This window comes from Heliangelus exortis, chromosome 1 (assembly GCF_036169615.1).
Source record: "Heliangelus exortis chromosome 1, bHelExo1.hap1, whole genome shotgun sequence".
Classification (NCBI taxonomy): domain Eukaryota; kingdom Metazoa; phylum Chordata; class Aves; order Apodiformes; family Trochilidae; genus Heliangelus; species Heliangelus exortis.
The window spans coordinates 118335124-118362732 of record NC_092422.1 but is presented as its reverse complement, the minus strand read 5'-3'; the positions used below and the strand labels follow the sequence as shown (position 1 = coordinate 118362732).

Sequence of the window (27609 nt, the reverse complement as noted above, 5' to 3'; positions counted from 1 at the left end):
GGGCATCCCTAAGCCTGAGGCTTGTCCCGGTCACTGGAGGTATTTCCCGTGTCGCGACGTCCCGGTGCGGGGCGTCTCTCGCACCAATGGAGAAGGAGGGAAAAGGGGCAAATGTGTGTACTGGAGAGGGGAAAACCTCCAGGTTCCGGTCCGTCTCTGCCAAACAAGCAGTCACACTCAAATGAGCACTTAATTGCTATTGTGTTTTTGTTTTCCAAAGGCAGAACCCCTATTCCCCAAGCGCGGCTGCAGTGTGGCACAAGCTGGCTTTGTCTGGTTGCTGTGCGGCCGCTCTCGTCATGCTGGTCCCGCCTGCCTTGAAGCCAATACTCAGGGGTACCTTTTTAGCTGCCTGCCACCCACACAAAAAAGAACCGCTGGATGCAGGGGGCTGAACACCCTCCTGCTCCTCGGACAGCGGGCCCGAGCCCTTCAGAGGGTCTTCCTCCGTGGCTGGCTGATCACCCGCGAGATGAAGCGGCTCTGCGCCTCGATCTGTGCTGAGACGCCAGAACCCGTTCTAAATTCTTTTTGTTGTCCCTTCTCCGGCGGACGAGCTGCTATACTCTCCGCCTTCGGTTCTCCCACCTCACCCGCCCGAGTTCCACGGCGGCCGACCAGCCGTGCCAGGGGAAAGCTACTGCTTACTACTACCCGTGCCTTTTCTAAAGCCAGAGCCCTTTGCGGCTGAGCCGCCCGCGCTGGTTTCACAAGAAATTCCCCGTTCTTGCGCCCATCTCGGGCAGCCTCGGGAAGCGCTGCCGGATCTCCTGCCCTCTCCCCGGCCTGCCGGTGTTCTCTGCTCTCCCCTGCTGCGGGGATGTCCCTGCGATTCAGCCCCTGCGGACAAGAGCTGCCGGTCATATTTGTACCCGCATCCCCCCTCTCCCGCAAAACACTGTTCTGCGGCAGCACTGAAAGGCGGCATTGCGGTAGCGGGCGAGGGGGAGCTCCCGCGTCCGGCTGGGCAGGCCGGCAAGCGCTCTCCATCTTTAGTGTCCCGTTCCCACCGAACTACTCGTCGGCCCCCAAGCTCCCCCTCGCCGGCCCTTGTCTGGCTTCATTGCTGCTGCCCAGCCCAGTGCTCGGCCTCATGGTCCCAACCCTCAAAGCACCCGGTGGTGCGCTCTCAGCTCCCCGGAGAAGGGCTGCAAGCTCGGCCCCCGGGCTCCTCCTCCGGGGATGCCGCACTCTGCTCGCTTGACCCCAGGCGACTCTGTGACCCCCGCAACAAGGAGGGAGGTGGAGGGGCTACGGGGTTCGGGAGAGGCCTTGCAGTGGCCACCTCCCACATACTGTGGGGGTTGAGGGATCAAGGCTTCGGGGCGAGGTCTTCTCCAGGGCGAGGAGAGAGGAGATAAATTCACCCGTAATATCAGTATCACGATAGAAAATTACCCCGTCAGGAAAGCTGCCAGCACCGAGGCGGGAGCGGGAGGATCTTTGCTATGTTTTCGCGAGTTTGCTGGAATTACCTGTATGAGTTCTGGGGAGGCGACATGTACCGTGGGAAGGATAAAGGCCCAGCTTTGATCAGAGGGTGCCCCACAGCGACATTACCCTTCGCCCTCCATTAACTTCCAAGTTTTCTATCTCGCAGCCGGAAAAAAAAACTTGCGAGGAGAGCAAGGCGCACGGCAAACGAGAGACTGCAGACACTAGAATCAAATGTTCCCGGAACAGCCCAAAATTTATCTCTAGAGTAAGCCAGTCTCCGGTAGCGTTTTGGTTACTAGAAATTAAAAACAAGCAAACAAACAATCACTAAGAAAACCAAACAAACATAAAAACAGAAGAAACAACCAACCAACCAAAACAACAAAAAACAAAACAAAGCAACAACAACAAAAAACAAAACAAACAAAACAAAACAAACCACACCAAAAAAAAAAAAAAAAAAAAAAAGCAAAAAAAAAAAAAAGCAAAAAAGCCCCCCACCAAAACCAAAAAACCCAACAACAAACCAACAGTATTAGAAATTAAGAAAAAGTCACTTAATCATAAATCTGGGTAAACTAGAGGGGCAGAGCAGAAGGGGGTGAGGTCTGCCATGCAGAAAGGGATTACAGGTCGGTGTCAAACAGACCATGGCCATTCTGTGGGTACCGGAGCCTGTTTTCTGGCGTGACTGCTTTACGTGGCAGTCACGTTTCACGTGGGACGAAATAAGCCGTGTTTGATGTTCCCGAGGTTATACCACGTACATCGCTGCCCATCGCGGAGGCCAGGGAGCTGTCTGCTGTTTTCGTGGTGGTATTGAGCGCAGGTAGTGTGACGGGATAAACGCCTGTTTTCGGTGGCAAACTGATCACATCGCGCAGTCACCGCGCTTTAGGATAGCCCCGCTAAAGTCTGCTGCGTTTTAGGATCGGCCCTAAACTGGATTGTTTACAGTATAGCACATTATGTATGAGGTAGGGGAGCACACAGACCTCTCTTGGTTCAAAGACCTGTACCTTGAAGAGAAATAAAAAACATTCCCCTTATATTTATTTTCTTGACTGAACACACATTGAAATGCTGCGCGCAGCTCCATTTTCTTCCCTGGAAAAGCGGACTTTGGATCCTGTCTCGGTAACAAGAGGCCGGTTGTCTGCCTGCGGCGTCCCATACCAGAACCATTGTGTGCAAGACCCGTAGCGTTTTATGGGGGAACGCCGCTTTTTCACCGTGTGCGAGGTGTGGGGACAAGGGGGGGTGACAAAGGGGGAAAGTGTCTGCCAGGTGGCTCTTCTCGGCCCGGCAGCCTCATCTGGGGAGGCTGAAAGGTAGTGTGAGCCCTGTGTGTGGAACAAGCCTCAGATTTTCCCAACCATCCCACTCAGTCCTGAGAGTTTTGAGGCAAAAACAAAAACAAAACCAAAAAACAGCACCACAAAACTTCAGAACTTTCTACCTACTCCAAATCACAATAGTGGCAATAATCTGCGAATAAGTAGCTCTCCAACGCGCTGCTGGGTAAATGCTGTTTGCTGCTTCCGTGAAACTGATTTGGGTTATTTTATTTTATTTCATGTATTAATTTCATTAATTTCATTATTTTTTAAAAATTGCTTATTAATTTTCCTACGGAAAATCAGTGCCGAGATTCGGCTGAGGACAGGCCCCTTTTTTAAACTAAAATCTCCCTGCCGGGACATGCCGGGGCTATCTCAAGAATCGCCCCGACCCAGATTTCCCAGTACTTCTCTCATCCCTGCGGCTGCACCGCGTCGAGGGAAGGCATATGCGGCCCGGTCCGGGCTACGAGCAATAGCGATGCTAAGTCTAAACATGACAGACCTGTGTCCTTCGGGCACCAAGAGGTGATTGTCGCTTGATGCGCAACCCCCCGGGACTGCTCGTGTGCCTTGGCTCTGACAGCGAGTCTGCTTAAAACTCTCGTCCTAGAGCTTGTCGCGATACAGATCCGCTGACCGCATTTCCCTTCTCTTTCCGAGATTCCCTAACTATCTAGATCTCCAAAATCACGCAAGGACCTTTTATTTTCGGGGGAAACAAAACAGAAATACAAACACAAAACCAAACCAAACCAAAAACCTAAACATACACGTAAAACGAAGCAAAAAACCAGACCCCAGAACCACACTTTCTCAGTGTCTTCCCGCCGGCCACCACCCCCACCCCGAGTGCAAAGGGGGCATGGGTAGTAAAAAGGAGGCCCCAAAGAAAGTTCAGTGACCCACTAAAGATGGGGCTGGGGGAGCTGACTGAGGTGTCAAGTCCCGCTTCCCCTCGACACCATCTTTTCCGTGTGAGCTACCTCGTCTTGCTTTGCCACCATTTCTTATGGAAGGGGCACACACGCGACAGATATGGCTGTCAGGAAGGTAACGTGGCGGGTGACGAGTTGTGAGCAGGCTGGCATGGACGACTGACACCTATTTTCCTCTCCTTCTCAGAGGAGTCGGGGGAAGCGCCGCGTTTTCTGGGGAGACCTCTGCTCCCCAGAGGATTTGCCGGCCCGTGGAGCTGCCTCCTGCCTCTCTCCACCCGAGAGCAGCAACCACGAGAATTCACCTGTCACCGGAGTCCTCATCAGGGAGAAAATCACCTGAGGAGGGGAATAAATAAATAAATAAATGATATAAGAAAGAGTCGGCAGGATCAGCAGCAGGCGGGTTTGTTTCCCGGGGCGCCCGTGGGTGTGAAGCGGGGTGTCCCGGGCGGGCGCGCCCCCAGGCTGTGCCCAGGGACTGCAGCACACAATGAGCGAAACACAGACCAAGTGCGCCTGTGTGTTTATGCGGGTTTTATGCATGCGGGGAAAGCTGAGAGCTGCAGAAACTCGGCGACCCCGCTGACAGCCAGGCGAAGTGGGTTTGTAGGCGGCAAATGAAGAAAGAGATCATCTAGACCCTCGCTTATCTCGCCGGGTTGTTCTGAAGTTTGGCGTGGGTAAATACAAAATGCATGGCTTTTAACCCTGCCTGTGTTGTTCCAAATTAGTAGCTGAGAAGGCAGAAAGGTCTCTAGCTCGGACTTTCCTCTTTGTTTGTGAGGGGAACCTGCTTTGTTTGAATTATTCGTCGTAATTGCCTATTTCCAAACAGCTCCACTGGGAGGCTCCGAAATGCAGTCAGGTCTGATTTGTGCCTGCTAAGAAGCTACGTCCGGAGCTGGAGGAAGTTCAGGGACAATTTGAGTTCCCGATTCGCTTCACCTCCGAGAACACTGGGGCTGAGATAGGGCTAAAGGGGGAACAGGCCCGGGGATACGGAGCAATGGGTTACTTTAAGCCCAGGAAACCTGTCGATGCGTCTCTGGTCTCTTTCTGCCGTCCGAAAACAGGGGAACCAGAAATCATGTATGCGCGTCTGTCTGTTGTGCTGAAACAAGTCGGGGAGAAGTCCTGGTAAAATTGAGGGAAAGTACTTGTTGTTTTTTATAGTTCAAGTGTATAATCGGATTTTTTTTCTCTCCTGATAGAAAGCAGATAAATTTATGAAGGGAGAGCTAAGAGAATAATTACAGGGTGAAGGTAGTTAAATTTTATTTCGAGTCCCAAAGGCAAAACCTGACATTTTATTGCAAACATCTGGAAGGCTTAAGAAACTGGCATGGTGTTTGTTTAAACACTAATAGAGATTTTTATTCTGTAAAACACAAACAAAGCCCATTTAAAAACACTCGAGACTGTAAATATTTTGCGGTGGTTCAATTCTTAAAGCTTGAGACACCCAGGGAAAGACGGGGAATCAATGGCATAATAGGGGTATAATTATGAATTAGTCAGTAATACGCAACAATACAGTTTGTGCAGACCATAAAAATAAATTGCAGGCGTATTTTTTTTCCCGTAGTCACAATAACTGACCCCGCGCAGCCCGAGAACATCACCTCGCTAGAGTTTCCAAGCGGTGACTTATGTTCGTTTTAAACTCGCCTCTTACGAAAGTGCCAGCCTCGAAATCCTCCGGTCCGTTTTAAAAGACAATCAGCGTTGCATTAAAGTCCAGTAAATCACTCGCTCACGTTATCAGACAGCCTTCAGCCCGCACCCACTGGCTAGTTGTAACATTGTTTTCAATTACTAACTTAAAGAAAAAGAAAAAAATCCCTGGGCTAGGTCTGGATAAAGGACCTTCGGTAAGGTTTTTCTTAATGTGTAGCAGGGTTAGAAACTGGTTGGGCTCAGCCCCAGCGAGCAGCACATCTGGACAGCACTCCCACCTCGCAGTCTGCTCCCCTTGTTTCTGTCTCTCTCTCTCTTTTTTTTTTTTTTTTTTTTTTTTTTTCCTTCCAAATATTTCCATATATAAACAAATATATTCAGGCTAGCTCGGCGACAACTGGAAAGCAGGGCTGAATGTTTTCTTTATAAACTCCAGGGCCTGGCCCTGCGACCCTTGCTCTTTCCACTTTATTCCAGGGAGCAGTTTCCTGGATTTAATGGGAGCTGCCCCTGCGAGTAAGGGTCTGGAATAAAGACCAGCCAAAGGCACACATTCATCTCTGGCGGTCGGGGGGCAGAGTAGGATCTGAATCCATATTAAGCCAAGTCCGACTCCAAGTTCACGCCGCTTGCTACGGGGAGCGGGAGCTCGGTCCCTAACACCGACCGCTCTGTCTGAGAAGGGAGTTGGGGACAGATTGCCAGGGGCACAGCGCGGTTGCATTTTGATCAGCAAGATTTTGGTACAAAAGCTGAATGGAAATTCCATCCTTCGGCTTGTCGCGAGGGTTCTTCTTACCGAGCCCTCTCAGTGCAGTGGACAGAGGTCGCTGAGGGGGAGCAACTTCGGTTTCACATCGGTGCCCCTCCTAGCCCCCCATCCCGGCACATCCTCGTGTGCGCCGGGCCGCAGGGTTCGGGGATGGGGCCGCAGGGTCGCTACGAAGGCTTCCCTTTCTCCCCACTCGCAGTGAGAAGCAGTAATCCTTTGTGTTAATCGCTTTTGCACCGCCTGGCGCAGAGAGAGGGCGAGCTGTGCTGGGAGCCTCGGCGTAGCGGCAGGGAGAAGGGGGAGCAGCGGCCGACGGCGGCTGCGTGTCCTCCCGCCCCCGGACACCTCTCCCGGGACCGCGGGGAGATGCTCTCCGGTCCCTGGCAAAAAGTTCAGCTCCCTGGGGTCTGTCAATTAGGGGCCGCATTGGCACGGGAACTCTGCTGCGTTTCTACTTTCTGCTGTGTCTGTGGCTGTGTCTCGCTGCCAGGGCCGGGTGCAGGGTGGTCTGACACGACTTACAGACCTCGAGCAGCAGCCTGGAGAGCACCTGGGTACGAAACCCGAAAGAGGTTGGGGCGGCTTTAAACTGTCGACCTGTAAAACCAGACTTAGCGCCGTGGAAGACGTATTTCTGAAGTCATACATCAGTCCCCAGATTTCGTCTAAATCTCCCTGCCTTTCCAATACCATTTCCTCTCGCTTAAACACTATAAATAATCTCTTGTTTTCTTGGGCTCTCTTTCTAAAAACTCCCTCCAGCTTCTTTAAAAGCCTTTCTCGGTATCTGTATCCCAGACGAGTGTTTCCTAGGCTTTTGGAAATAGGGAAATGGATTTTAATTTTTTAAAAAATTTATTGTTGTATTTTGTTTTTCATTTGGGATACATGCTTTCGTCGGGGGAAATACACACAGCTAGAGGATCCACTGGAAACGCATACTACTCGTCCGAGTCCTCGCTCATGCCCTGCTGCCGGCTTCCTCCAAGCCCCTGCCTCTTGCTTCCTTCTTTCCTCTGCTCCCGCCCCGGCACTGCTGTCCGTGGAGCCTAGGAGCGAGGCAGTGCCCCAGGTGGCACACCCCGGGTGGCAGTGCGCCGTGCCCGGCACTCAGCCCTCGGCGAGTGACCAGTCAAAGACGATGTACAAGAGGGGAGGGGAAAAGATCGGCAGAGAGGGGCGGGATAGGGGGGGCAGTGGGGGGGTGATGAGCGGGTGTAGGGCGGGTGATGAGGACGCACAAAACCTGCTCCTCGGCTTAGATAACGGGGCTTAGTTTTTCCGGGATTTCCTGAAGGAACGTATTCTTTCTTTTCATCCGAAATCCCGTCCCGTGCGTGTGAACCCTGGCGAGCTGTTGTCAGGCTTTTTAGGCCGGGGAGAGGGGGCCGAAGGGCTCTGCCGTTCCACGCAGACGCGGGCATCTTGGAGTCACTCTGGTAGCTCAAGTAACTGCTCCCCCAGTCCTCACGCCTGTCCCTTTCATTTTTGTCCGTCTACATCGAAAAAATCTCGCCTAAGAAAAATCTCGCTTTCTCCCGGAGCTGCTCGAAGCAGCTCTGAGCCTTTGGGAAGCATCGGAGAAACATTGGCCAAAAATAATCTCTCTCTGAAAGTTGGCATGTGTTCTCGTCTCCCTTTCCACCGTGGCTCGATCCATATTATTCGCTCTCCTTACTATATAATTATTTATCGTGTATTTTGATCCTGTATTCGATTCTCAGAATCGAGTTGACCCCCGTCTGCTTTCCTCACTGAGTTTTCCCTAGCCGGTGTTTTTCTTGATTTCTCCTATTTTTCCGTGCTCCCATCAGCTAATGAAAACACACGGTATTTCCTTCACCTTCGCAAATTCAAAACTTGTGTTTTTTCGCTGCGAGCCCCGCTGCGCCACACACGACCGAGAAGCAACTACGGCCCCACCTCAGCCCCGTTTCTGGGCAGAGTGAACCGGCGAGCGGAAACAAAATGCTGAATATTGTCCAGACAACCGGCTGAGATCTGTATCTAGCGGGTTCGTTCCCTCTATAGCTAAGTGGCAAAAAGAATCGGGAGGAGGGGGGCCGGGGAATAAAAAAAATATATATGTATATATATTTACTATTGTTAAAAATATCCCTCTTCCAAAAGGAAAGCTCTCCCCTGCCCGGGGCTGTCTGGGTTCATCTCTCCGGCTGCCGGCGACAGCCCACGCCACCCGGTCAGCCTCGCCGTTCCACGCACACGACTCTTTTGAAGTGAAACTTCAAAACCCTCCCGAGACGTTGCTGTTGCCGGGCCAAACACCGTAACCGCCGGCAAACCCAAGTGAAACATGGCATGAATGATGTTTTAAAAACACCCACTCGCCCAGCACCCCTGGGGTGGTAAGCCCCTCTCGAGTACTGTGCGTGGGGATTAGCTAGCAGCAGCCCTTAGGAAATGGGGATGCGGGGGAGAGAAGTGCGGGAGTTGTTACCTCTCAGTGTTTAGAACTACGGGTTTCCTACTGTCTCCCCGTTCTTCAAACAGTTAATTCTCCCGGCCAGTGCTCCAGGACTCAGATGGCCAAAATTCCTCGCCCTGAAGCCCGAGTCTCCCTCCCCTCCCCATTGGATCGCAGCTTTTGGGTCTCTCCTGATCGCTCCCTCCTATTGGCCGAGGACTTTTTTTTTTTTTTCTTCCTTTTTTTTTTTTTTTTTTTTTTTTCTTTTCCTTGACAGGCGCACGCAGGCTGCTAACTCTTGGAGAGAAAAAAAAATCCCATAAGTTTGGATCAATCAGAGAGAGACAGGAGGAAAGGGGAGAAGGAAAAAAAAAAAAAAAAAAAAAATGAAATCCAGCCTGCAGCCCCTCTGAGCAAGTGCTGAAGACCTGGGCTGAGCACACCCTCCCTGCTCTGGCTACGGAGTATCTGCAGCCTCATGTAGTGCCTTCAGGAGGCTGAGGGCTGGTTCTTCTGGGGGTGCAGCTGGGGAGGGGTGGGGGGAGAAAGAGGCGAGAGGCTCTGCCTCTGGAGCCCGAGCTCAGCGCTCCCAGCCACCGGCCGCTCATCTGCCCAAGGGTCTGGGCTGGGGGATAAGATGAGTGAGAGGCGAAGATCGGCGGTGGCCCTCAGCTCCCGAGCGCACGCTTTCTCGGTAGAAGCCTTGATTGGGACAAATAAAAAGAGGAAACTGCGAGACTGGGAGGACAAGGGGCTGGATTTGTCCATGGAAAGCCTCAGCCCGAACGGCCAGCTAGGGGACAATGAAGACCCGACTCAGTGCCTGGACCTCAACCCCGGTTAGTGCAACTGCTTTCTCTTCGGGGACCCCTCAGCCCCGCACCCTCCTGGCCGAGCCCTGCCGGGAGCTGCCCGCCAGGAAAGCGGCGCCAGACAGGGAGGCAACGCGTCCCGGGAAACATCCGGGACTAGGGGTAGAGGAAAAGGAGTAGGTGGTGGTGGTGGGGGTGTTGCGGAGATTCCTTGGATTTTAATTTATAGGTTTTTGGGTTTTCTTTTTTCCTGCTTACTTTTCTTCTACTCACTGTGGCTCTTTGCTACCCCAACTCCATAATGTCCCGGGAGGGAACAGCGTGTTCCCCCTCCCTTTTGCTTCCTCCTTTTCCGTTTCTCCTCCCTCTCCGTGCCTGCCGGTCGCGATAGCTCTTCCTGGGTGTCTTGGGACAAGCGTTTCTCCTTGCCCCGGAGCTTCCCGACCACCGTGGGGGTACCGTGTGAGTCGGGGGCAAAGGAGTGGGGCATGCCCGAGGGAGGGGTCACCCCTCTCCACTTCCGTGCGGCTTTTCGAGACACCGGCCACCACCCCGAGCTTTCCCGGCGGAGACCCTGCTGCCCTGACCAGAGGCTTCGGTGCAGAAGGAGGAGGCGGGGGCCACAGATCAGCGTTACACCGAGGCGAGGGGCGCCGGCTCTGCAGAGCGGCGGGACCTCGCTTCATATACACCCCCGCCCCACACCGAGCTTCCACCCCAGACCTCCACGGGCTGGGGGGGTGTTCAGCACCGCAGCGAGGGGCTGGGGACCTGATCCTTCCCCGGGATCGGGCCTTTTGGGGCTCAGCGGTGCGGCCTCGCTCCGTGCCAGGGACGGAGCGCGCAAACCCCGGTGGCGGCCTGGGGGGACGGGTGAGAGAGGTTTCCCCTCTTCGCAGGGATACTGCACCCATCAGGGAAAAGGGCCTCACCAGGGAGCAGGAGCTCCAAGTGAGGGGGGCTTCATGGGGTCTGAGCCCTCTACAGATCCTGGCGCTTCCAGGGGACAGAGAGAGAGAGAATGAGACTTCCCTCGTGGTACTTGTACTTTTAATTTTTAAACTTTTATAATTTATTTATTTTTAAAAGGGAGCTTGTAGCTTGGAGTGGTCATTTGGCTCAAAAGAAACCCTCACTCTTCTCTTGGCCCCCCTCCCCCGGCATTTTCTGTCCTCCCTAAAACGAGAACTCCGCAAAAGCAGCCGGGGACCCGCGGAGACCCCGAGAGGCGAAAGCGCGCTGCCCTCCGCTCTGCCCCGCGCCCTTCTAGCCATCTCCCCACCTCACTCCTTACGGCCTTAACACGGGACGGAGCGGGCGAGGTTTTCTCTTGAGCCAAATAATAGTAGTGTGTGGAGAAAGCTAATTTTAGGCAATTTATCTTTACTTTTTCTTTTAATGTTCGGATGGGGAAAAAAAGTTCAAACGGTTTCTGTGCGCGACCCCGTAAAAGAAAGGGCGGTAATTCTCTCCACTCTTGCCAAATTCACTTCTCTGCACTTGAAGAAGAACACCTTTTTTTTTTTTTTTTTTTTTTTTTTTCCTTGACGTTCCCCGCTCTATCATTAAGCATCAGCGGCCCTAAACAAACAAAACAAACAAACAAAACCACCCCACAACAACAAAACACCGCCCTCTCAAAAAAAAAAGAAAAAAAAAAAAGTCGAGGTGTGAAAAATATCTGCCCTAACAAAAAAATTTAAAAACTAAAACAAACAAACAAAAAAAAATTGTCGAGTATTTTTGAAAGGAGCTAAATATTGGGAATTCCGAGAGACCTCGCCCGGCTCCACTCTCAAAGAATCCATATTTTAATATTCTTGTAGCAGCCGACCTTTCCACTACAGATCATAAAAAATACGTAAATTCTGCTGCTGCGACACCTTTCTTAGTGGAGTGATGGGCTTAAAGGAGAGGGGACAGGAGCCATTAATATATCAGCCTCTAGAAAACATTGGCTACGGTTTCCGAGTCTTCCCGGTTTGAAATAATAAATGCACAAACGAAAGGACAATCCACTTTCTAATAACAGAGCAGATACGTGCATCGAACTTTCTTCTTTTTTTTTTCTTTTATTTTTTTTAACAGTTTATCATTAATTTTTAGACACAATAGGATATATTTTTCCCCTATCTAGAATTTCATTTGTCCGTTTCTCAATTAATTCAAAATAAAGCACTGGAAAACTCCCCCTGCTCCATACTGGAGGGCTGGAGAGGATGGCTGCTAACGCCTGAAACCTTAGAAAGCAAGCGTGATGTTTTTCATAAAGCAAAGGAAATCAAGAACAGTTTGAGAAATCATTTTTAGGAGGTTGATAGACTTTAAATAAAGTCCGCGACGGTTATTTGCACAGTCACTTCATTAAACCTAAATCCTCCGCGGTGTACCTTTGCTGCTGGGTGAAAATTGATTAGCGGCTCTATAATGGCCACAAAATTCCATCTTTACAAGACCCAATTAAGTACAAACTTTACACCTAACGTATTTTAAACTTGCCAAATCTCCAACGTTATACGAAAAAACCAAACAAAAAAACCCTAACAAAAACAAACAAACCAAAAATTAAGAAAGGGAATTTTTATAGTGTCCCAAAAGTTCAAAACACCAAGTCGCTGCTCCCGAGTAGTGTAGGAAATAACACAAGGCTGTTCATTAGTTCATCATTGGTACGGATGTGCCAACACAGGCTCCAAATATCACAGTATGCACTAGGAAATTACGTGTTGATTTTCAGTATAATAACGTAAATCGGTCTTGCCCGATGCATCCATCTGTTGGCATAACCCCCCCCTCAATTTCAGCTCAGGAGGGTCTGAAGGGCTGAAACTGCTGCTGGGAAGTAAACATCGCCAAGTGACAAGTAAGGGTCAACTCTTCTTTTCGCAGCTCCTTTCCGTCTTGACGATTATCACAATTTCTCTCTCACGCCTCAGATTTTCCTCTCCGTCCACACCACGGGTGGCACTGGGTGTCCCGGGGCGGCGGTGGGGGTTTTCGACGGGGCGGCCGCGCTTCGCTAACGGCGTGGGGTCTCCGCCGCCCTCAGTGCAGTTCTGCGCTGGACATGTACAAAACCCAGCCTTCTGGACGGCGTGGCAGGCATCTCTCTCCTCGTTTCTCTATTTTGCCGAAATCTTTCACCCCTTATGTGCGATTTTTCAGCTATGCCCAAACCCTTCGGTGACAATATTGGCCATCCCTCGAGTGCCCGAGAGACCCTCCCCGGGGTCGCATCTTCCCGGGAGAGGCGAGGTAGCCGGCTGGGAGGTGCCGGTTCGTGGGGTGGAATGGGAAAAGGTGAGAGAAATTAGAGAAATCGATTTATCTTTCAGGCTTGTAAAAAAATATCTCCCGAGCATCTGAGATATTTATGCCTCAGCAATGAATCTTGTCGCCAGGGTTAATGTGCTGTTTTATGAGACTCGGTTTAAAGGGGGATAAAGATGGATTTTAATCACGTGCGGGTTTTAATCACGAAGTTGTGAAAACGAATTCGGGATTACAGCGACTCTCACCCTCTCTGTCTCTCTCGCGAGCTTGGGGCTCGCCGCGGGGCTCGGCGGAGCAGAGGGAAGAGGGGAAGCCGGCAGCGGGCAGCCCCGCATCTCCATCCGGCCCTCGGCTGTCGCTGCGGTGGGGAGGAGGAGGAAGAAGAGGGTAGCGGGGTGCAGGCGGCGACGGGCGCTCCTCCGTCCCCTTGGCGGGTTTGGTTTCAGAGGGCAGCAAAACAATGGGCTCGGATGTCTTCTGAGTATTTATAGATTAAACCTGAGCAGCAGAAAGGTCACGGGGGGCCCAGGCGTTGCCTCCCTTGATGTATATATTATTTACCATCGTTTACAGCTGTGGCTTTAGTCAGCCTTTCGCTCTGCGCAGGAACAGACCGAGGCACAGCCGAGAGCGCTCCTTTGCTCGTCCAGAGTTTGAGGCGGGTTTTTTTGGGGAGCCGTCTCCCTGCGGCCGCGCTACTCCTGGAGGCAGCTACACAGGCGCTTCAGAGGCAGAGCAAAACGTGGCGTTTGAAAAGCTAAAATTTTCTCGCTTTGCGACCATCCTGTTCTTCCCAACGAAACCTGGTAGCAAGTTTGTAAACGAATTTCGCCAGTGCAATCTTCATATCACACATCCCACGGTATTGTTGATTGCATGTCTTTAAAATGCACACATCAGTTAAGAAACAAAACAAAACAAAACCACACAACAATAAAACGAAAGAAAGCAAAATATTTTTGAGAGTTTTTTTTTTTTTTATCAGTCCGGGAAGACAAATCAATATGAATTGATTTTTTGTTTTTCTGGAGCTATATTAACGAAATACCGTGAAACTTTGCAACGAGAGAAAACGACACTGCGCACATTTCAAGACCTACAATGTGATAACTACAGCTGCTTCTCCATAAAATTAAGATCCGATATATTGACAAAACATTTCGTGTCATGTCGAAAACCCCACCATTTCTTTCACCATGGCGTGGAGGTTTTTTTCCTAGTCGTGGAAGTGGCACGAATATTCACGCCAGTCCCACTCCGCGGACGGGTGCCTGCTCCTCATTGCCCCTGGGCAACCCCTCCTCCAGCAGCCGGATTGCAGGAGCCTGCAACCCGCCTGCTCTCTGAAAAGGCAAATAAATTTTAAGAGCAGGAGAAATGCAATTGATTACACATGATTTATATATATATATATAAGAATAATGTATAATGTCTCTCTCGATATGTGGGGGATATCTCACTGCTTCTGAACGATCATGTTGATTAAGTTCCATTTTTTGAGCAGTGGCTGTTAAACCCATGGCTGGGAAATTGCTTAATTTGGTTCCAGACATAGTTTCTCATTTCAGCTTTTGTTTGAGTGTTTGGGGGGACAGGATGAGGATTTCAAGAGCTGGCAGAAAACTTTTTTCTCAGTTCTTTCCTGAGGCAGGTTGCTTTGGTACATGCTATCCTTTGCATGGTTCTTAATGCTCACCAGTGAACAATGGTCTGTAACAACGAGGTGTAAGATAGAGAGCCTCAGCTTTGCTTTTGGCAGAAGCACTTGGGACTGGGATTTATTGATGCAATGTCTTTCTGACAACTGCATGTGTGTCTGGGATTGTATGAATTCATTCCACCTGTTGGATCATCAGTTTGCCTCCTAAAGAGGGGATACTGAGCTCAGATCCATTGCTCCCTTGTGTATGCTATGGAAGGAAATGTGAAAATCTGACCCTCATAATGCCTCTGCTCCCCCTGTACTCTGGCTGCAAAGTCAATGCTCTTGCCCTTCCCAGAGGAGAAAGTTGAAGGAGGCAGATGGAGCTGCCCAGATGAGAGCCAGGAGAGCCCTGTGGGGGCTCAGGAAAGGGTTGTCTTGGTCAAGTTCGTACAACTCCGACCTTGGAGCCAAAGCAGACAAGTGAAGCGAGAAGTATTTGTCTCTGCAGCAATATGTATCTTACTGAATTGGTGAACTCCTGCTGCTGGGTTTGAGAAACTCTTCCTGCACAGAGGTGCCTTGCTCACACTCTGTCAATAAGGCAGGTAGTAGAATAATGGAGGCAAATCTTACGAACAGCAGAGTATTAGAAAAATGGCAGCTTGTCAAACAATGTATTTTCTTTTACATTGATTTTAGATTTGCAGTGGATTTTTTGCAGGTTTATTCCAGCTGCTGTTCAGGGGAAAGCTGCTATTTTCAGAAGACTTTTCTTTCTTTGACAAGAACTTTGGGAGAATCCAAAAAGCTTCTGTTACAAGCAAAAGTCAAGTAATTCCTTACAAACCATCAATCACCTCTCCCTCCTCCCACTTGGGACAGAGCACTTATATCAAATATCAGCTCAGCTAACCTCTGCTAAGGCAGAAATGTCCTGCTTTATCTATACCTGTCTTTAAGGAAAACTGATGCTTTTTTCAGATGGAAAAGTTGAATGATGTCTTCCAAGAGTGCTGCATTCAGGAAAGAGCATTTGCATTGTTTTACAAAACGGTTGATGCCACATAAGTCACCTCTATTCACACAGAACACTGTTCCTATTTTAATCAGTTGGATTCCTGTTTGAATCTTTGGTTGTAGCCTTACATCTTCAAGGATGAAAGTATGTGCAGCTGATTTTTTTTAGTTTTTGTTTTTTTTTTTTCCCTTCCTCCCAGTCTAGATTAATAAGCTTACACCTTAAATTAGTCTGAGAACACTTGGAAACTTCTGGATATATTGAGTCTGGCTCATATGGCATTTACATCAGTTCCTGCTGCAAGTGAATTCTTTTCAAGTGTGATTTAATTCACCCCAAGCGTCCATACTGAGATCTGTAGTTTACACCAGAAATGTAAAATCAAGTTCAGTGAAAGAGCTTAAGTTTTCTAAAAGTGAGATAAGAGACAGAGTTTCCCAGGGAGGCTAAGCTCTCTAATGCCTGTTGATGGAATTATGAGATTTTTGTAGATATTTGGTAGCTGACATCCTCCTGAACAATACAATTACTTTGCAGAAATGGGTTGGGAAGTTTTGTTTAATTCCTGACAGAAAAAGCAGGATGGGTGTACATGTGAATGGGCAGTATCCAGGGAGCTATGGAACTCAACTAGGAAGAGCAGCAGCAATCATCTGGATGTGAAGGGAAGCATAGGCAGCTGGGGGTTTACCAGCACTCCCATGCCTAATTCTGCCCTGAGCAGCTCTGCATAGCAGGCCTTTGAAAGATTTGGCTTTTCTGGCTTATTATTAAAACTAGGTTTTCCACAGGTACTGGGAAACAAAGCTGAGACATTTTTATTTTCAGAGAAAAATGGATGTATCTTTTTGCTGCTTATTTACAGTACTGGTTAAAAGAGGTTACAATTACAACCTTTCTGCTTGCAAAGCATTTGCTCTCTCAAAATACACTGGCATTGCATTTCTTGGTAAAAGCCATAGTGTGCTTTGGTGAAAAGGGTAAGGGAAAGAGAACAAGGTGTTGTAAAAATAAATGGAAATATCTTTGAAAGCAGATTAAAAAATTTTAAGGCTCTGTCAGGAAATGTGGTGCCAGTTCAAGTTCTAGCAACAGCATTCATGCCAGGGGCATCTTTTAATTGCATATTCTGCAAGATCAGAAAACAATGAATCAGTAAATCTATTGAAGAAGTGGCAAAAGCACTTATTGCAATAATATTTAGAATGATACTTCCATATGCCATTTGTTCAGTTGTGCTATTGATTTGACAGTATTGTCAGGATGGTACAAGTCAATCTCCTGTGACAGGAGGCTGTCCAGTGTTTGCTGTGCATTTGCAAATGCAAGCTCACAGCTCTTAGTGGGAAGGCTGCACCTAGCAAATGTCTTAGGCCAGGGCATGCTGATTCACATAAACAAAGGATTTCAGAGGAGGATTTGTCAGCTGGGGACTGAGCAGAAAAAAAGTGAAGATGGTGAGGAGCCATTTAAGTTTGTATGAATAAAAGCAAAAAAATTTTTTTTGCTTCATTGAGAATCATAAAATCCTAAGGTTTGCCCAACCTCTAAAGATTTATTTTTATATCATCAAACTACCTCATATTTTAAGTTATGTAACTATTTAAAAAATGGATCCCCAAGCCTTCTTGCTGAAATGAACTAAAAATATTGAAAAAACAAATTATAAAACTAATTTGAAATTAAAAAATAAAGCATTTTGTTTGAGATAATAATGAAATCAAGTATTCGAATGTTCAAAGCTAATTCTCAATTTTTCTTCTTTTACCAATCAAAGTTATTTGCCAAATTCTGCAGGATTTCACAAAGTTTTAATTTCTCCAAGGGCATTTTTTCTTGTTCAATTAAGATAAATTTTTGTACAGTAGAATTCAGACCCTGTCATAGTGGACAGTTTCACTGTACCTCACATGCTCATTCTTCTTTAGGCTTTTGCTTTTTGGGAAGGAGATCTTCCTTATTGTTTAATGGACATTTTCAGCAATGTCCACATGTTTAGTTCTTGGAAAGGAGCTTGGGAAGAAGTTATTGCCAACTGTCTTGAGAAGAACTGATTTACAGTTTCTAAAAAGTACTTAACCAACTGGTTAAGAACTGACACAAATCATAGTAGTCATCAGCACGTTTATATGAATGCACCCACGGCAAAAATTGTTTGAAAATCACTGGGCCAGGGCACACAGAATAGTTATGAATGACTTACAGTTTTTTAACTTCACTCAGGGACTCCATGCACTCTTGGCTAGCATTAACATTTTTCCCATGACCAATGAATTAACGAAACCAAGACTCCACTTTTATGAGCTTCAGGAAACAGAGAACTGCCTGGGCAAATATCATCCTCAAAACTAAGGGGAAAACAGAAGACACCAGAATGTCTTTGCTGTTTTATCCCTGAAATGCCAGCAGATCAGTTCTATAAGTTTGAGTTTGCTGAGGAAGCAGGGACCTTGAGAATAGATGGAAAGATTCACAGATAGACTTTTTACACCTACTTGCTGGATTGGGTTGTCTTCAATCCCGCTCGGTGGATCCTATTAAAAGGTCAGTTATTGAATATTCATAGGTGTTATCATCCATACTTCTACAATCATCATGTAGCTTGATGAAGTTATTCCAGTACTGTCATTCCTCTTTCAGCTTTTCAGATAGATACACTTTGTAAAAAAAAAAAAAAAAAAAAAAGTATTTTTATTGTGCTTGAAGCAGTATTTCTTATCAGAGACAAAAAAAATAGTAGAAGATGACCTGATGAGCATTCCCTTGGGCACAGTCTGACCATAATGGAAACACCCTCATTACTTTTTTAAAAACACACTTTGGCCATGAGATTGGACTGGACTCTGCTGCTGCCTTCATTTGTAATAAAATACCATGCAATAATTAGGATTAGCAATCTCAAATTTTTACTTGACATTTTTAGTTGCAAAGATGTGTGTTGGTGTCCTAAATTTGTTTATTTATTTATTTATTTATCTATCTGGCATCTGATAATCAGAAAACAAACACAGTGGAAGTGTCCCATGAGATTTCAAAATACAATAAAGTGAAGGCTGTGTGTGAATGGAAGACACCAGGCAGCTTCAGGTAAAGGAGGGCCCGATTCTGCAAGATGCTAAGCATCTACATTCCTTTATGGCTCTGATTTTTAAGGGTTTAGTTTTTATGACCTTATTTTCAGCGGTCTTAAGAACATGCAGTCGTTATGGAGATCTTGACCTCTTGCTTGATTTCTGCTCTGTGATTCCTTAAACAGACAGTGATAGCCAGAAAGAAACCTCCCCCACAGTACAACTGTCAGGATTGGAATAATTTTGATTTATGTAAAGGGATTTATTTTTCATCTGTTGCAATACTGTGTCAGTCTGTATGAATAAAATAATCATGACAGTGAGGTTAATGCCTGGGTGATCACTTTTTATGCCACAGAAGGATCATGTTTTCCTCTGCTCAGTTTTCCTGTAAATGCCCAATAGTATGAGAACTATCAGGCTGGATCAGACACAGATTTCTAGATTATGCCCATCTTGTTAGTTTCTAAGTTCTCCTGCCTTTTTATTGTGTGATAAAATAAAACAGTGCTTCATCCAAGGCAACAATAATGTTATATTTAAGCTGATAATTTAGTTTTTTACTTCAGAAAACTTAATCCTTTTATACCAGAATCTTGCAGGAAGCTGGGAAAATATAAAATGCAGCACATGGCTGTGGCTGCCTAATGTTTTTTATTTTGCTGCAGAATTTAAAAGATAAATAGAAGAAGGATCTGGGGGTTTCCTGTGCCAGGCTCCTTTGAGCAAACAAAAAAAGAAGTCTTCATTTACCATCAAACAACCCTAGCAAAATCTCCATCTTCCCAGCAGCACACCAGTCCCACTATTCACATCAGTGCTTGGGAGTGTTACCCACATAAGACTCTAACATCACAGTTCAGTTATAGGCTGTATATCACAGCTCCTTGCAATGCTGCTGGAGTGGCAGAAAGCCTCTGCTGCCTTGTTAGAGACTGCCCGGATTATTTCGTACGTCGTAATTCTGTTTACTCCATTACTCAGGAAATTGCGCCTGGGCTGGGGAAAGGGAGGGCAGCTGTGAGGGCTGTTAGCAGTGTGCTGTTACAGAAATGGACAATAATTAATAGCTTTTGTGAAAATAGAGTGGTATAACGTGGCTTCAGGAAATAAATAAAATAAAAAAACCCCAAACAAAAACGCAAACCAAAACAAAAATCGCTCTGCTTCTTGGAATTAAAGGTTTGATTGTGAGGCGACTGTTCAGAATTTTTCAAGACTGATTGCTTGAGTTATATTAAGGTGCTGGACATCGGTATTTGGGGCAATTCAGGAATAATTGGTTCAGAAAAAATGGAAAGAGGCTTGACTGAGTACATATAGAGCACAGAAGTGACTAATCAAGTGTAGCTGCAGCCTTTAGCAAAAAAAAACCCAGCTTAACTCCACAAGAGGTTAGAAAATGTCTGCAGCATTTGTCGCCTCTGCCCTTTTACCACGTCAGATGCTGGTTTTCCCTGGTTTTGCTCTTGGACACCCGCTGGACTGGGATGTCCCTGGGCTTCTGTAGGTTCTGACTTGTCCCTGTGCTCAGAAGTGGTAGAGGAAGAACAAGTGAAGGGCAGGAATGTTGTACCCCAGCCTGGGTGAGGAACAGGGTGCCCCACATTGCTCTGAGAAGCTCCCTTGGCAGGGACAAAAGATGGAACAGATCACTGTGTTGTACAGACCTTGTCACTGTGGGGGTGAAATGCTGGTGAAATCAGGAAGAGATGAGTTAATAGGGGCAAAGAAGTAAAAAAACAGAAATGGGGACCACTGTTGGCAATGAAGGAGGAGAAAGAGGCAGGAAAGGGGGTGGCTGAGGGCTTAATTTCCTACCCAGAGGCTGCTCACAGCCTGAGGAAGAATTAGAAACTCTTTTCAGACTTTCTCCCTGCCTCTGGCTACTCTTCTGTTTTCGTTTTTTCCCCCCCTCTCTCTCTCCTTTTTTTTAAATTTCCCTTTTTCTTTTTCTGTTTTGTTTTCTTAATTTTTTTGTGTGTGTTTTTTTCTGTTGTTTGTGTTTTTGTTTTGGTTTTGTTTGTTTTGTTTTGTACCTTACACCAGACAAATATGAATAATTTGGTCTCAGGAAGAAATGGGAACACTTCTCAAACAAGAAATTTTCAGGGGAAAGAATAGGGTTTCTTTCTATGGTCCTTGTTCTCTATGGTTTGATGTGAAAAAATCAGGATTTTCAGGAAAAATTAGAAAGAATCTTCTGGATGAAATGTTTCTGCTTACAGAGAATGCCTTAAGATTTTTCAGTATAATATTTAAAATCATATTTGCTACTTTTGCTACTTTTATTCAGTCCTTCAGCCTTTTTATTAAGAAAGGATTTAAGACATGGACTTGTTTTAAGTGTATTTATTACGCAGTTGCATTGGCTGTACACTATTGATTCCCAATGTATTTAAAAATTAGATATTAGATTTATTATATAGGTATGGCTAGAGGCAATTTCTGATTACTAATTAAATTATGAATTGCAAATTTCTTGGTGTTAGGGAAGTAATTAAACTTGACTTATGATAATCAGCTACTACAGATAATTCAGTCTTTCCCTTCTACTCAAAATTTCTACTTATTTTGTTTATTTGTGTGTTTTTCCTGAGGGGCCTGGGTGGAGGGAAAAGGAATGCATCTTGTCTGCACAGCAGGAAAATTTCTTGGAAATTACTTTTCCAAGACTGGTTAGGGCTACAGAATTTAAATGAAGAGTTATGAACAGTAGCAATGGTTTCTTATTACAACCATTTGTAGAAGAATGAGAATATTTACCATCTGACCCTTAATAATTTTAATTATGGATATCCAGACAATTGCTGAGTAATCATGAAACAGCTTGACAGTCCTGAATTAAAATATAGATTATTAGATCTCAGATATTATTCACTCTAGCATTCACACAGTGGTGTTTACTGTGCAGATAAATAGGAAGAAGTTTTTAAAAAATTGTGATCATCTAATGAAGTGCATGCTAGTTAATTATATTTCTTTTCTGAAAAATAAATGTTCCTTTTTTTTAGGCTTTTTTCCCCCTATTTCCACTTCCTTTTTTCCTCACTCCATTTTCACAGTTGAAGTATTATTGGTTCATCTGAGTCATGACTTCTGTCTCATAAATCAGGATGCGTATCTAGCTTTATTTCTAAAGCAAGAGGTGATTCATTGGTAGCACTTGGGCTGTTTGTTGCACATACTCAGACTGCTGACTCCTTGGGACAGCATCTCCTCTGCTTACATTTAACAGTAAAGCCAAGTGCCAACCTGCATCCAGGGCTTTGGGACATTACAGTCATACAAAGAATAATATTTTAAAGGTGTTGCTGGTTAGTCACCTTACTTTAATAGGACAACATTTACACCAACCATTTGCACTGTGGCTGGCTAAATTTTTTCCTCGTGTACAGACTAAGATGTGATCTTCATTTCATATGCCAGACTTTGCTTCTTTGTATACAGCAGTTCAAATGGTTTTAACTCTTCCCTGGGATCTCCATCATTAGGGAAACAAGGACTTCAATCAGGATTCGTAATTGCTTTATTTGAGGTCTGAGTTTGAGATAAGCTGGTAATAAATTCAAATGGATGCTCAGTGATATTGGAGTAGGAACTCAAAATGTCAATGCCATGAAAATTCTGACTGAAGAAATAATGATATTTTTGTGAAGTAGAACAGAGATCTTGTGTTCAAGTGCACCATGAATTACAGGTAAATTACTCCATTTTCTAAAGGAATATTTTATGAAAAAAACCCCAGAAATTTCTGAGATATGTTTCCTCTTTCTCTGTCTAAAATGCTGGGAGAAAAAAATTTTCTTCTTGAACATCTTAAAAATAAGCAAGGAAATGGAAAGCAGTAATTTGTGGATGCAGAGACCTGTAGCTGAGGGCTTAGTTTGCAGAGACTGCAGATAAATTAAAAATAACAGGATCCCAATTCAAATTGTTGGCTTGAATTGCATCCTGGTTCAGCAAGGAAAGCACAGGGATCGGTCAGGCACTGAGTCCCTTACATAAAGGTTTTGTACATTTTGAGATCTAACAGTTTAATTTTCTTCAATTGAGTTTTGGCTACCTGTTCACAGATATAAAGGTTGTATTTTATCAGGACATGATTTTCAAAAGTTATTTTAAAATAGTTGTTTCTTTGTTTCTGTTCAGAAGAGTCTGTAGATACCTTTCTGGGGCCAGATTCAGCAAGTATCTAAGAACTCTGGCCCACCCTATCCCTGTATTTAAACAAAAATTTAACAGTGACTATTACTTCTATCAAATATCTAATACTCCCAATTTTTAGTGAATTTAGTTTTACTTTTTTTTTTTTTTTTTTTTTTTTTTTTTTTTTTTTTTTTGCTTTTGTTCTAGGATTTCTTTTGTTTAAGAATTAGGGATGCTTTTGAAGGGGGGGAATTCCTGCTGCTCTTCATGGTTCAGAAAGTAGTAACTGTCAAATATCGAACAGCAAATGATTTGTATTTAAATCCCATTTTGTTTGCTATATATTTTCTTCACACTGTTTGCATGTATAAACATTCTCTATATGGATAGACATACAATATATACATGCACATATTATACTAATAATATTTTAGTAGAATTTTTTAAAGAAGACTAATCTTTTAAGAGTAACTAATCTTTTTCTAGGGCCACTAACACCCTGAATTTAAGCATTTAACGTATTTAAATTATTTTAGAAATATCAATATTTTTCATTCCTGTTTTGCACTCACAGTTTTATATGGCAACAAGTATTCAATACTTGTGTTACCTTTGATGGCATTTGTTAATGAAATCTACTTTCATTTTACAATGGAATTTCAACACCTGTTTTGTGCAGAATGGTGATAAAATGCCTTGCTTTTTAATGGGAGAAGCATTATTCTCTGCATTGATTTATCCAATTAAGTTTGCAGCCTCATGTTCAGGAGTTGAAGGTAGAACTGTCTGCTGTCTTTGGGGAGAACCACTCAACAGCTAGAGCATTCCCATGCTTACAGCAGATATATCTGTAGCAGCAAGGGTTTCCCTTCAGGCAAAAGTGGAGGTGAAATCCTCTTTTAGAAGAGCAATTCAAAAAATTCCCTGTGTTAAACAGAAGTGCAAAAAACTCCTTTAATGAAAGACAGATTGCAAGCATTTGCCTAAGATTATCGCTCTGCTAAACTGAAGCAGAGCAGCCGAAATTCCTGCATCATTTACATCCCGTGAGCGAGGCGAAGGCAAAAGCTGGAAGGAAAACATTCAATAGCACTGGAGCAAACAGCTGTGAGTAAGAATAAAGCTGCACTTTTAGTTGCTGGGTCTCTTAGCAAAAGAAAATAATGGTTTAGTAAAAGCCAAACTAAGCAAATTCTGGGCTGTGCCATGGCCATGGATTCTTAAAGCGACACTCTGAACCCGCATTTAAAAAATCTGATCAGCTCTGAAGTTCTCCAGTTTCTGCTCCCTTTAAATACTCTGGATGGCATTTGAAAGCGTATAAAACTTTAATTTTTGTTCCTGGGATTTTTCTTTCTTTGTGTTTGCAAAGGTGGTTTCTGTTAGCCAGCTTCCTCCTTGCTATCTGAGGCCCTGATCCTGCTAAAATGTATTCGTGTCCTTTATTGCGGTGAGTCTCAAATCAAAATCCCTCCCAGCAGGAAAGGGGAGCTCACATTTATGTGTTTGTAGGATCAGTGCCTAATTGTACAGGAAATGGAAACTGCACAGAATTCTGTCCATGGCACAAAGTGAACAATAGAGGATATGGAGTAAAATAGTGGTAGTGGTAGTGGATTAAGGGTTGGACTTGATAATCTCAGAGGTACCTTCCAACCTGGATGATTCTGTGATATTACTTTAATACTTCAGTTATAGAAATACTAGATATACTGTGTAACTCTAATAAGGGATAGACCCTTCAGAGAGAATGTAATTTTTTGTTCTGCAAGTACATAGTTTTATACACATAAAAAATTTAAAATAGTTATTGAGATAGCTATGTATTGTAATTTTTGTAGCTGTAGGGTGAGGAGCCAAGTTCTTAATTTTCATTTTATATTGTCCTTTCAATGTAAAACTGTCAAGCCCTCTTGTTGCCATTGAACTCCAATGAGACTTTGATTTTATTTCCCTGGTGCATCATCTTGTTTTGTGTATTTGCCAGTTCTGATGATGGAACTTAAGATAAGGCTATTCAGAAAGAGAAGCATTTTTAAAGTCACCTTTTGTGTTGGTAATACAACAGAATGATAAACAAAATGAAATTGTGACCTCTCATATGTCCTTATTCAGAAAAACAGTCTCATTAAGACAGTGACAACTTGAAAGCATATCAGATGCATTTTACATATTTACTTGAACATAAAGCATTTGAGAACTGCATTTGAAAATTAAAAATAAATAAATTGTGTGCTTAAATAACTTACACAATTTTAAAAATACCATTAAGATTTAAGGTATGTTACTGGCATGCATGGACATAAACAAAAAATCTGAGATTTGAGCTTTTACATGTTCAGCTGATGTACTGTAACGTTACCTTAATTCTGACTGGGACAAACCATCCAGCAGTATTTTCCTGGAGATCACTGTGCCTTCACCACTGCCCCTTCCCTTGGGCTGTTTTAGAAGCCCTGGCAACTCAGGAAGTGTTTCCTCTTGACACTTTTCTAATGATAATTAATACATAATTAAGCTTTTGGGGGTTTTTTTGGTGGTTTGATATAAACAGTTACATCATCTGAGTGAAAATCTGTCAGGGAAACCCTGATTAAGAACCCATTTACCACGTAAGAGTAATTTAAACCCAGTATTAAGGGTTTAGTATAGTTTGTTGTCTCTTGTGTGGAACACTGGATATGAATTTCACCAGAATATTTATAGATGCAGCATTCCCCCTTTGTATCACCATCTGCTCACCACCTCTCTTTCTCTAGCTGAGCTTCAGGGTCTGTACCAATGTCAGCGGAAGCTTTAAAATCTGCCATTAAAATAGCAACAACAGCAGAGATCTGCTGTTAAAATAATAGCAACAACATCCCTCTGTGGGATGCTAGGGAACACACAACTATGGATAGGCCTGATCCAGCATTCTTCTCCTACCCTGGGAGTCTTTTTTTGGAAAAAAAAAAATAACAACAACAACAAAAAAAGAATGCACGGGCTGAATTTGTTTGTGTATAGATAGATGGAAATGTGGAACTGTTTTCTCCCATTGTCCTTCTGGCTGAACACTGGGGAGACAGTGAAACAATGCATGGAAATATCATAGAGAGGATGTAAGGAGATGTTCAGCAGATGAATTCAATATAAACGGAGCTAAAACCACTGATAAAGTTTATTTATAAGTTTTTCAAATGATGCTCCACGTATTTGCCATTGAGCCAGCTTCCACACATACTGCAGTCAAGGGTAGAAGGTTTACAGATAATGAGAGCAGTCCTTCTCTCTCATACCAATGGGACTGAATTTATGGGTTACATGCAGAACATCCTGAAAACAGCTGCAATTGTGAGGAAGAGTACAAGATGTGAAAATGAACATAATAAATAAACATTAAATATTTGGTAATTTTTTATTCAATCAAAAGGGAAAAAATATTGTGGCAAGATGGTCTGGTTTGGTCCATGTGTTGCTCTTTTTTCAAAAAGTCTAGGTGGGCAATTACATAGAAAAAGTTGAGAAACATTCCTGGATAGTATCTCAGTGCACACACATCTAGTGAATTCCCATAATATTCAGATGAATTCCCATAATATTTAGTAGCACAACTTCCTAACACGTTTTCATGTGTTTGACTATCAGTACTTCAGAGATAGAGTAATTCCTGACATGAAAATAAGATTGTTGTGGATAGTATGAAAGAAAAATATGATGACAGTGATCAGTAATACATTTTGAGAGTCTTTACTTTTCATATTGTGATGTTGCTTTGATAAAAAAACATCATAAGGCTGAAGAACATAATCTAATCATAAAGTGATTTTTCAAACAGAAAGACACCAAGGGCATTAAAAAAATGCCTTTTTTTAAAGAAGTATAACCTACGATGGAGGAACTAAGATAACCATAACAAAAAGGTGAAAAGAACAAAACCTCAATATAGAAAGTTCCCTTGAATGACTTCTAATCCTGAGAAGTGTGAGTGACCATTTGCCATGGATGTCAATGATGTAAATTCAATAGGGTGTTTTAGGTCCTTAAATACTTTTGTGCATCTGAGCACTACTGCCCACTGTCCCATTCTTTGCTGAATAGGTTGTCTGCACATTATTTTGAATAAGCACTGGTTAAATTACAGTAGCTATTCATATCTGTTCACAGCTTTTGGTTGTCAATTAGTAGAAAATTTGTACCAGTAATTCCCAATGGCTGGTATCTGGGGAGGGGGTAAGGCAAAAGACATTTTCTTAGGTGCCGGAAAACCTATGAATTCCTATTCTTCAAAAAGAAACTTACTTTAATCAATTTGTATATGGAAGTAGAGGGAGGTTTGATGATTTTGATGCAGCTATTTGGTGAAAAACTACACAGGAAACCAGCTTTTTTCTTGGGGAATCACTGTGAACTGTATCACTGACTGGAGAAGAATCAGAAATGAAGTCTGGAGGACCAAGATGTTATTGTCAGCTCTGTTTAAATAGAGTAATATAATGGAAAATTGAGTTAGTGATAACAGATAACTGTTCATTTCAGAACAGCTACATTATTTACTGGAAAAGTGTGCAGACTCTAAAATACTGAAGATCCTGCTCAGCTATTGCATGATACAAAAAGATGCTTTCAATTTCATGACATAGTAAGAGTATATATGGAATTAATTAACAAATGGCAATAGAAAATAGCATATTAAAAACTTGATTAATGTTTTAACAATGACATATTTGCATCGAATTTTGTTTGCTCTTTTATTATGCAAGATTTTTTACCTTGCTTCCTTTATGCATTCAGAGAGCACTATTGGTAAAGTGGAACATCAGAAGGTGTGAACTGGTAGTGTCCCAAATGCCAAAGAGAGGAAGGTTGCTGCATGTTGTTTTCATCTAAGCTGTGTGAGTCTATCAGCAAGACTATGTGGAAATGAACAGGAGACCAAAATAGGAGGGAAAAATAAGAGATCTCCATAAGATAAGGGAATCCAATTTATTATTTATAATGACAGGCATATGGAAGAGACACATACACCACAGTAGTTCAGGAAACAGTCTACCATTTAATAAGTGTAGA

The 27609-nt window shown here is 44.3% G+C and overlaps 1 protein-coding gene across 1 annotated transcript in view; it reads left to right on the top strand.

The window, feature by feature from the left end:
• The first annotated feature begins 8885 nt into the window (after positions 1-8885).
• TBX15 (T-box transcription factor 15) overlaps positions 8886-27609 on the top strand; it is a 92372-nt gene continuing 73648 nt past the window's right edge. The window contains exon 1 of the mRNA XM_071761343.1: positions 8886-9431. Within this exon, the coding sequence (XP_071617444.1) occupies positions 9230-9431 (202 nt within the window). The 5' untranslated portion in view covers positions 8886-9229. The remainder of the gene's footprint in view (positions 9432-27609) is intronic.